This window comes from Magallana gigas, chromosome 5 (assembly GCF_963853765.1).
Source record: "Magallana gigas chromosome 5, xbMagGiga1.1, whole genome shotgun sequence".
Taxonomy (NCBI): Eukaryota; Metazoa; Mollusca; class Bivalvia; order Ostreida; family Ostreidae; genus Magallana; species Magallana gigas.
The window spans coordinates 5,623,743-5,638,871 of NC_088857.1; the positions used below are offsets into that span (position 1 = coordinate 5,623,743).

Here is a 15,129-nt window from a genome sequence, read left to right on the forward strand (position 1 = left end):
TTTATAAATTTAAAATGGCTGATAATGTACCAGGTAGTAATGATTGAATTCTTACTTGGTTGAACCCATACAGACTGTATACATATCTCTCCCGATCTATTCCTTTCGTTTTGGATACAATGATATACATTGATGGAACCCTGACAGTTAAAAGAATCTTTATTCTTCTCATATACGGTTTTATTGAATGAACAAGTCGTTTTTCGTTCCTTAAACATGGCTTCTTTCAGTTTGTTTAATCTATTTATAGCATTGAGTATGTAATGAAATACTTAATTGTGCTATTTCATTCAGTAAGGTGACAGATGAAAAAAAAATGCTTATAGCGAAGTACATAGAGGCGTTTAATAGGGGTTAACTCCAGAAAAGTTTCTACGTTATGTTTTGACTGACTTTTGTCCAATTAGATCTTAGCTGGGCGGAGTTAAAATATTGCCGCTCGTGACTTGAGAGAGAGAGAGAGAGAGAGAGAGAGAGAGAGAGAGAGAGAGAGAGAGTATGGTGGGCAGAGATTTGCCACCATAAGAGAGAGAGAGAGAGAGAGAGAGAGAGAAAATTGAGTAAATTTTAAGTGATGCCGATGAAGAAATCACGATATAGAAATTACATGTATATCCTATATTGGTATAAGTTTAATTAATAAAGGCGTTTTTAAGAACGACTTTGAAAATTTCTTTGACCGTCGACAACAATGTCTTCATATAAGAATGACGTAACTATCCAACTTATATTTCCTGGAGTCCGAGAATACGGGCATTAAATATTTTGAAATGCGAACGAATGATAACATGAATTTAGATGTAGTAAAAAGGAAAGGCAACGCAGACGGATGCTTAGTGGAAAAATAAAACAATGGCGGACGTATTCGTCCTTAGGTAAAGAATGTTTCTCAATGAGTAACCATGGAGAAAGTTTTTGTACAAAGTAAATTTACAACCTATATTTAATTCCAGGAAGATTTGTCATACTTTAATTAATATACTAACTGGTAACACTTGTAATGAAAACAGTTTCTTAATTAAGGTGGAATATCCCTCTGATAATCTCACTTTGTTTCTGTTAACTCACAATTATTAAGGCATGTAGCAATAAGGGAAGCAGTGTTGGGCCCCAATTTATGTTGAGAGGCGACATTTATTTAATATTCAATTATAAAAAAAAAAGAAGAAAGGAAATTTGAACCAAACGTACTAAGCCCAAAGTTTTGGCAAGTGAAAAAAGTAAAGAAAACTTCACACAAAAAAAATGTAAGAAACGAATTATATTTATCAAAATTTTAATGAGGCAGTGTCTACATGTAAACCCCTTCCCCTCCCCCAATGGATTAATTTTTTTTTTAGAAATATTACCAAATTTTATGTACTAGTTCAGTACATGAACAGAACGTGTTTGATGTTTTAGGCCAGAGAATTTTGGATGAAATTTTGCTCTCTCTCTCTCTCTCTCTCTCTCTCTCTCTCTCTCTCTCTCTCCTCCCTCCCTCCCTCTCTCTCTCTCTCTCTCTCTCTCTCTCTCTCTCTCTCTCTCTCTCTCTCTCTCTCTCTCTCTCTCTCTCTCTCTCTCTCTCTCTCTCTCTCTCTCTCTCTCTCTCTCTCTCTCTCCATTTATAGCTCGTTCACGAAGGTGAATGAATTGTAATTGAGAAAAACGTGACCAAGACTATTGCAAACTTTAGGCTTTATTATCATCGTTTGAAACATAACATTTCAAATGTTTAAAATTGAATATGGGTTTTCTTATCTGAGAGAGCAGATATGGGACAACAAAATTAAACAAATAATAATATTGCATTTTATTCAAGACAATATATCCCTATATTGAGATCATACCAATTACTGGAAGATCATTCATTTGATCCCCTTTTAGTGTCATAACAAAATACTCTCACGACTGGTTTACACTTTTAGCATTTCTAAAACATATGGATCCATTCAAATGAACTATTATCTTATCCAAATTTAAAAACAGAAAACATTTTTGATTAGTTAGAAACTGTGGCAATTTATCAAGTACTGTATGTGAAATATGTATGTAAAGTCTTCAATAGTCTATGATAAAGAAAGATAACTCATGCTAATTGAAGCAATTTTTGTTACAAACCTATGCAACAAAGTGCTATTCTGAACTAAAAAGCACTTCATTATGTTTTCTAATATGGATTGGCAATGTATATTACTATATATTATTTTCATATACATTTAATATTTTTAATTTATTTTACGCTGCAATGGTAAAAGTTTGCTTTTTCTATTCACTTTGTCTAGTTTTCTTCATAATATGATTAGACACATTATCAATTTTTGAAAAATCTAGCAGCGCTTCATCACTTCAACTTTGTTTCATCTAAATCTATTGATGTTGACTTTCATGAAAATCAATATGAATTTTTAAAAAAAAGATATGGTAAAATTAATAGCAGAGAGATATTACACCTTAAATAGTCGTACAGACTTCGATGTTTGACATTACTTCTCCCCATTGTCTATATATATAGACATCGTTGTTCCCCGGTTAAAGATTTTCAAAACACTTCAAAGTTACATAAATTAAGACTTTATATGATATGGGCCTAAAATGGCCCCCTACAATGAACATGGTCCTTATACTGAAATTCTTTGTTTTCTTTGTACAGATATAAATGTGATGTTTTTACATAATGTTCATTTTGATTAAACTGCCCAAAATTTAGAAATATGACATCGTAAAGACAACCTTTTCCAGCCATTTTTGGCATAAAACAGCTTATTTTCAAGCAGTTTTTCTTTCAGAAAACATAGAGTGCATGCTTGAACAAACAACATTTTTTCATCAGAGATGTATCTACCCAACACTAAAAAGTGACAAAAAAATTTTCCTTGTTCACGCATGCGCTCTATATTTCCCATTCATAAAAAGATAAGAAAAATGTCAGTTTTTGACCGATTTAGATTGAATTATAGAGATGCCGTCACTTCTGACGTCAAATACGGCAAGTGAGTGAAATAAATCAATAAATAGGTGAAAAATATGTTTTAAATCAACTCTTCTAAAAAAAAAACATAACATTTTATTGTACCTGAAACACTTTAAAAAATGGCGAATTATGGGGGCCAAATTTAACTCATAGCATATATAGTTCTTTATAAGATATTATGATACTAGATACCTTGATTTGTCACTTTATAACTATTGATACATAGTTCGCTCATCTGCCTCATCTATGATGTATTCCATTAACTCTCTCTCTCTCTTTCTCTCTTTCTCTCTCTCTCTCTCTCTCTCTCACACACACAAATTAGGTCACGAGTGGTAATGTCTCAACTCCGCCTTCTACGATCTGATTGGACAAAGGTCAGTCAAAACATTACGTAAAAACTTTTCTGGAGTTAATGCCTATTAATCGCTTCTATGTACATGTACTTCGCTGCATAATTATCAGCTTAGGACGGGTGTAAAGATAAAAATTACATTCGTTAAATAATGGCCGATATGTAGAACATGTTGGTCAACATGTTCTAGTAGAATACTTATAACTGTACATGTTTGTTGTAGCATACGCGGATTGTTTTGTAGAATCAATATCCTTGGATAGCTTTGTTTTTTACCTTTTTTAGCTCACCTGTCAGGTTGAGTTAAACGCAAACCTGCACTTTTCTATTTGATTGTATCTATCTGTGCAGCTATTTGTCTATAAACGTTTTGTGATATATTTAAAGTACAAGTTACATGTAATTATAAATAATGTAAAAGTAAGAATGATGTAATCATTATGTAATCGTTGTCAACTGAATGTTTTACTACACAGTCTCATGTATTATAAAAAGCATGCAATTAAATCTGAATAATAAATTTAGTCTACACACGTGCGCTGTATACATGATACGTTTTACATTCAAAACATTTAATCTTCAGATTGGATTAATGAAATGTTCTAGTAACACAAAAGTTTCACCCAACATGCATATGTGACTCAAGACTTTTTATTGATCATCAACCCCAGATAGCATTTTGACAAACGTTAGCTCACAATAGAAGCTCTTATACGAATATATGTTCCCATATGAATAAACGCAAATTCAGTTAGAGAAATAATGCAATTAATATGGGTTTTTTTAATGATCATTTTTATCATCACTAATGCATATTGTGAGAAATATATTGTATTTGTTTTAAAATTACATCATCATATGATAGGTATTAAAAATATAATTCCATTATGGAATCATTCATATTGTTCAAAGGTTGTTGAGGAAACTGCAATAGAAATTTGATACGGACAGAGGCACAGATAAACAGGAAGTTAACATAGTATTCGTACGAAAATGAATTCAACCATATGGCATGTCTAAACAAGAGCGTGCTAAAATTACAAACACCTTCAAAAAGGAATTGGTAAGAAAACTGCGACGAAAGTTTTGTTATGGACAGATGCGGGGATAACCAGAAAGTTGACGTCAAATTCGACAAAAATATTTCCTACCATATTGCATGCTTAAACAATGAGTGTGCAAAAATTTCAATCATTTATAAAGACTAGTTGCTTACGACACCTCGACAAATATTTGTCATGGACATTTGCACGGATAAACGTATGATCGTCAGATTCGTATTAAAATAAATCCAGCAATCATATAGCATGTTAAAAAGAGTGTGCTAAAATTTCAAGCACCAACGAACAACTGTTCCTGAGAATTCTGTGACGAAAATTTTGTTACAGACGGACACACAAGGGCAAAACAGCAAAAATTCTCTCCATCGGAGGGGAGGGGGGGGGGGCGGGTTCATTACATTTTGGGCTTTTATGTTTCCTTAAACAGTATTTCATTTAAATGGGATGTCACAAAATACTGGTGAGGGACTTTGAAATTTGATACCGGCTTCTGTATGACGCATACGCCTTTTGAAAATCGGTTTAATTTTATCCTGAAAGGCCAACTACTTCCACTTGAAATTTGATTTGAAATAACAGTTACTTTCATTATGGAAAGATTCTTGACCATAAAGGAATAATTCTTAACCGTTAAAGCTGAGATTATTTCATGAAAGCATTTGGTGGCCATATTAGTTTCGATCGCTCCTCGACTGCTACTGTGGTATATAAACCATCGAGAATGTTAAGGTCTTCTATAATAGTAGTGCCTATTCAGCCAAACAAGCAGACACGAGCTGTCGCATCATTACCGTCTTTAGTTATGGAAAAATGGAGAGCAAGCGAGCGCATCATCATGCAAGTACCTGAAGGGGTAGACACAACCCCCAGAGGCACCATTATGCAAGCTGACGAGTACTTTAAGTTTTTAAAAGTTAATTACAGATTTTGAACTGATGCTATATGTAACAGGGTAAAACGGGAAGTCATCCATATCTTAAATGCTTCCGCTGCCCCCTTCCCCCTCGCCAAACATGAATGCTACACATCTCACCTCTAATTCTATAATTTCTATGTAGTTTATAAGCGATGTCAAAATTCTATGGGGTCAGTACTAGTTTTCAACATGTGGGGGTCTGGAATGGTTTCAACTGTAGGAAAAAGACCCAACTTATCATAGAATACTGACCGTGGGTCAGTTTTCTTCGTAGAAAATTGACCCCCGGGTCAATATTCTACGAGGGTCACTTTTCGTCGTTACACCGGTCGCGCTACATCCAACACAGTAGATAAGTGGTAGTACGCGCTTCATGAAAATAATAATTTTTAAAAAGTATTAGAAATTGCATGTTGCCTTCTTTTTGACTAAAACCTGGTACAGTCCTTCAATTCAAGTTTGATATAGTTGCACTTCGAATAATTGATGACATCTTAAAATTTAAAACAAAACACAAACTTACACAAATAATAATAATTTGCACATACACGGTAAGCGTTTTATTCAATAAGGAATCATTCTTTTAGTATTATAATGTGATTAAATGCATCGTGGGTGATTAATTAAAATAGTCATCGATGAAATGTATTGGACTATTCATTACAAAATCGATTTGTTATCTCAAACAAAGACCCTGGAACGCATATTTATTAATAAGGGTCATTGTTATATTCATGTTAACATTGTTTTATTGATTAGGTTATTTGGATATTTACATTTAAGAAATCAAACATATCAGAGTTATAAACGTAACTATATTTTTGTATGATTTAAAGGATTCAATTTTCAAACCATAAGCTCTTGTGATAATATTATTAAATTCTTAAACATGACCTCATGACCCGATAAAAGTTTTACACAAAAATGAATATCATTGCTCTTTAGAAAGTTTATACCACAAATATATGAATTTAAACTATTTTATTTTTTAAATATTGGATCAAAGTTAACAATTATTTATACTAATTACGCAACTGCATTTGAAATGCTTTTGATTGCGAAAAATTCGAAAGCTACGTGTTTATGAGTAAACACTTTGAGCGTTTCAAGAAGAGAAGAAAATAAGCTCCCTTTTCTTTAATTAAGACATCCGACGTCGGAGGCCAACTTGTCAAGGAGTTTGACAAAAGAACATGTTCACGGGGTTGTATTGGCAGTGAATAACAAAACGTGGACGTTTCTGGACCATGATGTTCTGAACAGAGCAGACAATAGAGTTTGATTTTGTAGCTAGAGCTACAAATCTGCAACTACTTCAGGTTGGGCTTTTTATTCTTTCCCTTGATAATTTCAGAAACGTCCTGTTCAGGGTTATCAGCTTAAAGAATCATCGATACACGTATTTGAGCATTTAACAGGGGTGACTTAAAATCACCCATCTACAGCAAAACCAGAAGGTTTGAATGTAAGTACCAAGTTCCGCCATATTATAGTATAATCTATAACCTTTGGATACAGTATTCATTTACCGAAATCCAAGATGGCGTGACAGTGTAAAGGTAAATCTAGGACCGTCGGATGTTGTGCACATATCTGTTACATTATTTTGGTTTCAAAGTCAAACGTTTGCACGAGCTGCTGGCAAATATTAACTGTTATGAACCATTAACTAGTAAATATTATAATTTTACATCTTAAAATATAGGATAAAACATCAGACTAAACAGGAAGTAAAACAAGTATTAATACTAACGCACACGCCCTTTCTGCTTTGAAGTACATAAAGTGTGCCTTGTTGAGATAAAATTGCTAGTTGTAAATCACTATCTCAAAGTAGAGTACTAGGAACATGTTTTGTGGTCGAGTATAACTAAATAATATGAAAGTTTAATCAAGTTGTTACTTCTTGTTGAGATAAAATACATTGTAATATTTTTAAATGGATTGACAAAATGTATATAATTAATTTACTGAAGTGTTTCTGGTGTTTTATAATTACTTTTCATTTAAGGATTACGTTTACTCAGGGGCCAAAAAAAAATCCTCTAATAGGAACGAAAAAGTACCTATTGTTCATTGTAGCCCCACTATTGTGGAGCTATTTTCACTTTCAAATAACTAGGTCAATGACATACTTTTTCTGCTAGTGACCTCTAAATGGTTTTTTTTTAAATTGTCAAAATTGTCCACAATTTTCAAGGTTTTCTATATTTTGTAATATTAAATATTAGAAATAATAAAACAATTTGTAGGTTGGGAAATGATAAAATACGAATTGCTTGACTAAATTTATATTTGAATGAATCGTTTTATGCTCATATTTTAAGTTTAATTTAGTCCGAATTTCCTCTATCAATTTCCAAAATTGTACCCCTTTTTGACTATTAGGAGCCCCAAACCATTGATTGCCTAAAACTGTTTTTATTGTCTGTATTACATTGTATGTTGACATTGACATTATATAAGGTCAATGATCAAAATTTCGAGATATTTTATCTTGAATCAATTTTATATATTTGAAAGATTTTTCCAATTGCGTGCCAGCCAGTGATATAAATTTATAGACGAGTAAATCCAACCATAAAATATGTAAAATAATATGAAAAAAACACATAGAAACTAAACTTTTGCAATTACATTGCAACATAAAGATTTTAAGAGAAATTAAGAAAATAATCCATAAACAAATCATGGATATTAATATCGATATTTGTTAATAACATTGCTATTTTGTGTTTCTAAAACAACTTTTGACTTTAGATATTGAACATTGTAAAAATCTTTTTTGAAATCTTAAACCCTGTGTAAACGTAATCCTTAATAAGGCTGTTGGATTCTAATACAGCAAACTACATTGAAGCGTTTATTAGGTGTTAACTCCAGAAAAGTTTCTACGTAATGTTTTGACTGACCTTTGTCCAATCAGATCGTAGCTGGGCGGAGTTAAGACATTGTCGCTCGTGACTTGAATGAGAGAGAGAGAGAGAGAGAGAGAGAGAGAGAGAGAGAGAGAGAGAGAGTGAATTGAGTAAATTATAAGTGGTGCCGATGAAGAAATTATCATTAGTTATTTACTTGCAAACAAATTAATTAAGGTATGAATATAAAAATTACATGTATATCCTATATTGGTATAACTTTAAAGCGTTTTAAAGAACGATTGTGAAAATTTCTTTGGCCGCGCGCCGTCCACAACATGTACCTGTATAAGAATGACGTAACAAACCATCTGAATTTCCTAGCATGGAGTCCGAGAATACGGGCATTAAATATTTTGAAATGCGAACGAATGATCACTTATGAATTTAGATGAAGTGAAAAGGAAAGGCAACGGAGGCGGATTCTTAGTGGAAAAATAAAACAATGGCGGACAAATTCGTCCTAAGGTAAAGAATGTTTCACACTAAGTAACCATGAAGAAAGGTTTTATACAAAGTAAATTTACAACCTTTGTTTAATTCCAGGAAGATTTGGCAAACTTTGATTAGGACACTAACGGTTACACTTGTAATAAATACAGTTTCTTAACTTTTCGTACAGTCTTCGATGTTTGGCATTACCTCCTCACATTATATAGACATCGTTGTTCCCTGGTAAAGAATTTAAAAACACTTCAAAGTTTCATAAATTTAAAAGATATTCTAGACCTTGATTTGTCACTTTAATTTATAACTATTGTTGATAGATAGTTCGCTCATCTGCTTCATCTAGGTTATAATTTACTCCATTATAACTCTCTCTCTCTCTCTTTTTCTCTCTCTCTCAAGTTATATCACGAGCGGTAATGTCTCAACTCCGCCCAGCTACGATCTGATTGGACAAAGGTCAGTTAAAACATTACGTAGAAACTTTTCTGGAGTAAGCCCCTATTAAACGCTTCAATGTATTTTGCTGTAAAGCATGTATTCAAACATTAAAGGAGTATAGTCACGGTTTTGGTCAAATTATATTTTTCTGTTTTTATTATTTAAAATGCTTTAGGAATGCATTTCAAGTGATCAAATGAAATTTGAGGGTCAGTCGTACAGTTATAAGAAAATACAGAGCTTACAATTTTTTGTTGTGTAAACAAGGCTAGTGCCCTGTTTTTTGTTTACATAGGTTCAATATACCAGTAAAAAAAAATTAAGCTGATTTGTGTATCTCCTTATTCATTTTAAGCATAAACAAACAGTTTCTAACGTTAAACACATTCATTTTTGGTCTAAAACTGAAAATTTTATTTCAACATTCAAAATGTAAACAGAGGCTTTGTTTACATATCAAAGAATACTTATAACTCAACAAATGACATTCAAGTTTTGGTTGACTATTATAAATGCCCTACTGAAGCATTATAAACATTAAAATCGAAAAATTAATTTTTAACCAAAATAGTGACCTCTTTCATGCAGCGTAAGGTTCTTGAGATCAAGTGAATAACAACATCTTTATCCCTTAAAATCTACTGAAATACAACCTACCTGCATGCATGTTCATGAAGCTATCTTAGGACTATGATCTGTCCTAAGTTTCTCGAAGCTCTTCTAACTTAAGGAACCGCCATAACTTTATTCTTACTTTACGACATCACTTAGTACGTTGTCCTAAGACCATCCTAAGGCTATAAAATCACGTTTTGGGGAATATTGCGGCAGTTGTGAAGATTTCTCTTAAGGCTTATCAAATGTTAATTTACACTCAAAGAATGCACGTGTTGTTTGAATTTAATATTTGTAAATTTTTAAAAATCTATACATTAACTTTACTGGTTTTATGCATATTGTCGACACGTGTTAACTACCGACACTTACACTTTTCTCAGGCAAAATGTTTAGTGATTTATCCCGACAAAAGTCTCTCAAATTCGATATGTATCAATAAATGTGAAAAATAAGAATGGCAGTAGAAGGTTAGGATATCCTCTGTGTTAACTACAGAGACGTAGAATTTTCTCTGGCAAAATGATTAATGATTCATCCCTACACAAGTCTCTCAAACTCTATCTGAATGAATTAATGTGAAAAATAAGAATAATGGATATCCTAACTAAGATGTTCCTAGGTAACCATCTTAAGACGTGTCCTAAGTTGATCTTAAGATATTCCTAACTTTTTTTCTATGTCATATTTTAGGAACACACTTTGGTCATATTTTAGGAAAGTTTCTGTGAACATGCCTGCTGGTTTTCATTAATAAGAGGGTGGTGTGATCGCTTTTAAGTCGCTGTAATATTACATTTTTGAGATTATATATTATTTCCAACAACTGCAATTTTAGTTTTCGATCTCCTTGATACGCTCATCCATACACTCCCTCTATGTAAGACCGAAAGCACTGCTGAGTATTCATGCTTCACTATATTCCAGTATTTCATTCATCCGAACTCGGTTACTTACATTGTACGAGAAGATTTGTAGAAACGCTTTTTGAAAAAAAATCAGATAACCACTTCACTAGTACACGGGTTCTGGGCTGCTCTGGCGGCACTGCTCCAAGTCATATCCAGTGCTTGTAGGAATGTTGTTGATGGCCTATGTTCCTCACGGAACGCGAGGCCTAAGTAAGTACTTCACTAGTACAATAAAAGACGAAACAAACAGACTGAGACTGAAATTCAGGCACACATATTTCAAAAATCCTTGATCATTGTAGAACGTTTCCCTGTGTCGAACTGTTATGTGTATATCATTGCACATGCGCAAACCACACACTGAAGTAGAAAGTGCAGTAACAACTGGAAAGGACTGAAGAAAAGAGTGTTTTTATAGAAACGAAACAAGGGCCCGTTTCACGAAAAATACTTAGGAATAAGTCATAACTTAGGAGAGAACGTTGTTTAAAATACTTATTCACCTACAAATAAGGAAATATACACTAAACACATGAATAAAGAAAATTTAATTTAATTAAGGTTGATTCTATAGTACATGTATAAGGATTCATTATCGGTCCATGTAGCTAGGGATCACAGGGGTCATTACCATTAGACATTGTATTAGTATGGAACTTACATACCAAAAAATATGTTTGTGTGAGTGGAATAATTGGATTGTGTTTCAAAGTAATAGATTAAAGTACTGAAAGCACTGATAGACGGAGGCATCATTTCTGAGATAATAATTAAAGTATTGAAGTACTGACGGGAGTTGATATTATCGATTATAATTTATCTTAAAATCAACGATATGCAATTAATTTCGGATGACAAGTAGTTTCTTATCCGTATTTAAATTACGCACATTTTAAGAATATGGATTTTCGGTCTTTTCCGACAATTTTAAGATTTCCGGGAAAACATCATATGAATCATTTGTGTAATATTTAAAGATAGAATAAATTCCATCAAACTATGTATCATTAATGAAAATATTCTCGAAAATTGTTTGGATCCAAGCAATATTTAACTCTAGTCTCGTTTTACCAGACGCTTGGTTGTCTCCGTTAATCTCCAAAAGCAAGAGAGACTATCTGCTTGTTGAACATTTCCGGAGACAGTCGAGCGGCTTGGTGAACGAGACTATATTGAACTCTGGCATAGGAACACATACGACTACAAGAATTATCTAAATTATCGATTTATTTCGAGAACTAGGTCTTATCAACGGCGATGATTTGTGCTTACTTACAATCACAGTTTTACTCTGATTTGCCAGAGTACATGTAGCTGCAAAGGGAGTTGATTAAAATCCACTCCCAATAATATGTATTTTGTCCTCAAAATTTAAGGTATAGAAGGTTTGGAGTGTTAATTATAAGAGTTTGCAATACTAAATACTACAGGATAGAGTCTGACACTACTTTGCTTACATATTTCTAGATTTTTATGGAATATGCAAAAAATAAATATTTTACAAAACAGAAAATGTTACAAGTAAATTTAATGATTCACAATATATACTACAATTCATGATAAATCGCTCTTTTTTGTATGAAAAATTCGTTCCAGCTTGAAAACCCCTTATGCTAGGTACATGTACATGTAATACATGCATGATCTCAATCTCGCAAAGGTGTCGTTTTTTTGGGTTTTTTTTGCAGAATGTTTGATTCCATAGTAGAGAGTGATGAAATATATTTTTAAGCGTTTCCAAAAATTATGGAGATAAACTTTTTATGTAAAAGAGACGCTACAGCTCATTTTGCGCGAATACCATTAAATGACAGTTTTCCCATAACTTACATGAATTTTAAAATAATGCTTTTTAAAGATTAAAAATACTCAAATTACCGTTAAATTAATCAATTCAGACGGTCCAAACAGTAAATGTTGCTAGCTCAGCCTTTTGATCAACATTTCAGCGTTCTGGGTAACTGCCAGTAAAGGAGCGAAATTTCTACAGATTTGACGTGTGGTTTAAACAAAATTTTAAAGATATAAATTTTGAATTCCGGAAAAATCTTTAAAACGCAATTGCGAGCGTATTATTGCAGTGAAAAGATCCAGTTTTTCAGTACATGCACGGGAAACTGTCAGGGGAAATAACCAAGAAGGGAATAATTAGCTTTAATGTGTCTTTATTAAGGATATGTGAACCTGACATGAAACTAATTGAATAATTGAAAAAATTGTTTTAACAGACTCTAATTGATTCTTTTTTGTCAAAAAAGACATTTTAAGCATATGTAAACGAGTTCGTTTCCATGCCAACGACCTTCAAACTTACCCATGTTCAAAAAATTAGAACGAGAAAAAAAAACTTAAATGCAAATTAAAAATGTCATAAAAGACATATTTACAGAAAACTAGCTAGAAAATTTTCTCACCGAAATATTAAAAAAGGTTAATAAAATACATTATTTATCTGAAAATAGATTATAAGAATTCCTTTTATTTAATCCGCTATTTTGGTTTGAATTTCCACTGACGACTAAAAAAGTGACATTTTTTGACGTGACCAGAGCTAGAAAAATTGCCAAAAATACTATTTTCTATAATAAGACTCTTAATTTTTAATGTTATTTTTAAGAAATGATAAATAGCAAAAAAATAATAATAAATAATTGGCATGTTGGTGAATTAGAAAAAAAAGATTATAACGTCTGAGTTTCCTCTGACCTCTATTGAAATAGATGCTACAAACCCTACATGCTGTTAGAAAAGACGAATAATTCAGTTTTAAATGGAGTTTCTTTCAACAAGTTATACTGTGAACCTGCATAAGTTCTTGTAGAACAAAAGTAATGCAGTTGAGTTGCAAATACTTCTATTAATTGAATAAAAGGCTAAAAATCCGAATTTCCTCTGATCTGACTTTTACAAAAAATCAGTCTGCGCCCTTCATGAAAGTCAATACTGCCATAAATGATTGTATTTCTAAAAACCAATTATATAAACAGAAAAGGATTCTTTAATTTGACAATTTTTTCACTTCCAATCTATATTTAAGAGTTTATTTTAATGGTATAAGAATAAACAGAGTGCCATAGTTGTGCATCTGATATAATCAAGAAACTCTGGTCTCTGTACACAAAAAAGAAAACATGCATGAAAACTTTAATGCACACTGTAATATAATCAGAATTATCTTGTGTACGATCTGTTACATTGTTGGAACTCTCTTATGTAAGAAGTTACATAAAGTTAGTTTATCCGGTTACACAACATGGCTGCATGAGTTATTACATTGTGTCAGGAAATCTGCGTCCATCAGTCAGGAACAATGTCACACAGCAGTATCAAAACCTTACCAGAATTTATTATAGCTGAAGCGCGACTTTCTTGTGCATTTAGATGCTCTGGGACTGGACGAAAAACCCGGCAAGAGGAAAGTAGGACTATTGCTAGCTAACATGGGCCGGGAAGCTGTGAAAATCTACGATTAGTTCACATATGGGCTCCACAAATAGAAGAGGACAGAGACAACAACATCGAGGCACAACCTGGAGCGAATAAACATGATCTACAGACAGTATTCATTATTCAAGAAGTTCGATCGTCACTTTGGGGTCCATAACTATCGAAACATTAAAAGCAAGAATTCTTGAAAAACAGGAGAGGCAAAAATACAATTATGGATTACATATTATATGAAATGTAAAGCTGAATTTTGTGAGTATGGAGAGCAGAAAGAAGTGTTGATATGTGACATGATAATTAACGGTGTCAACGATATGAAATATTCAGAGAAGTTAATGGAAATTCCCGCTGGCGAATTAACACTGGATAAGGTCATTCAAACCTGTCGTCAAATCGAATTGACCAACGTGCATCTGAAAAACTTGGACGCTGAAAATCCATCAGTAAATTTTGTGAACACAAAACATAACACAAGCGTCGAGAAACCAAGGACATTTGGACAACCAGTGCAGCGAGGAAGCATGCAGAGAGGAGGAAGCAGATACCAAGGTACGCATCCGTATTGTGCAAATTGCAGTAAACACCACATTAAAGGACGTTGTCCAGTATTTAACATGCATTGTGGTGCCTGTGGGCAGAAAGGACACTTTAAGCATTCAAACCTATGTCAAAGTCGTGCGGCACCACCAAGAGGTAATCAGAGAAGTCGGAGAAATTTCAGAGGAAGAGGACACCCTCTGCGGCGTTCGCGAGTATATTATGCGGAAGACAACACACCTCATAACCAGGGGTTCAAATTTTTGTTATTAACAACTCTGAGCTGGACGAGATGTTTAATCAGTGCACCGGCTCCGGGATCATGAAACTGTCTTAAATTTAAGTTAGAATTTTGTCTTAAATCTACGATTTAGACTTAGTTTAGATTGCTTACTTAAGTGGATCACAAAACGATCTAAGAAAAAACTTAGCTAAGATTTGTCTTAGCTAAACTCCATAGTAACTCGCGCGATTTTTCGACAGAATTTGTTAAAAGTGGAACTCTTCTTCGTTTGAAGATTCTTATCG

General features: G+C 33.1%; 1 protein-coding gene across 5 annotated transcripts in view; it reads right to left on the reverse strand.

Annotated features, from left to right (window-relative positions):
- The window catches only part of LOC136275781 (uncharacterized), a 215,698-nt gene that overhangs the window by 7,380 nt on the left and 193,189 nt on the right, over positions 1 to 15,129 (reverse strand). For 4 of the 5 annotated variants that reach the window (XM_066085762.1, XM_066085759.1, XM_066085761.1 and 1 more), the window contains exon 1: positions 56 to 257. The exons of the other annotated variant lie outside the window; for it this stretch is intronic. In XM_066085762.1, the coding sequence (XP_065941834.1) occupies positions 56 to 218 (163 nt within the window). In that variant the 5' untranslated portion in view covers positions 219 to 257. Of the gene's footprint in view, positions 1 to 55; positions 258 to 15,129 lie in introns of those variants that run through there. 5 annotated transcript variants of the gene reach the window in all.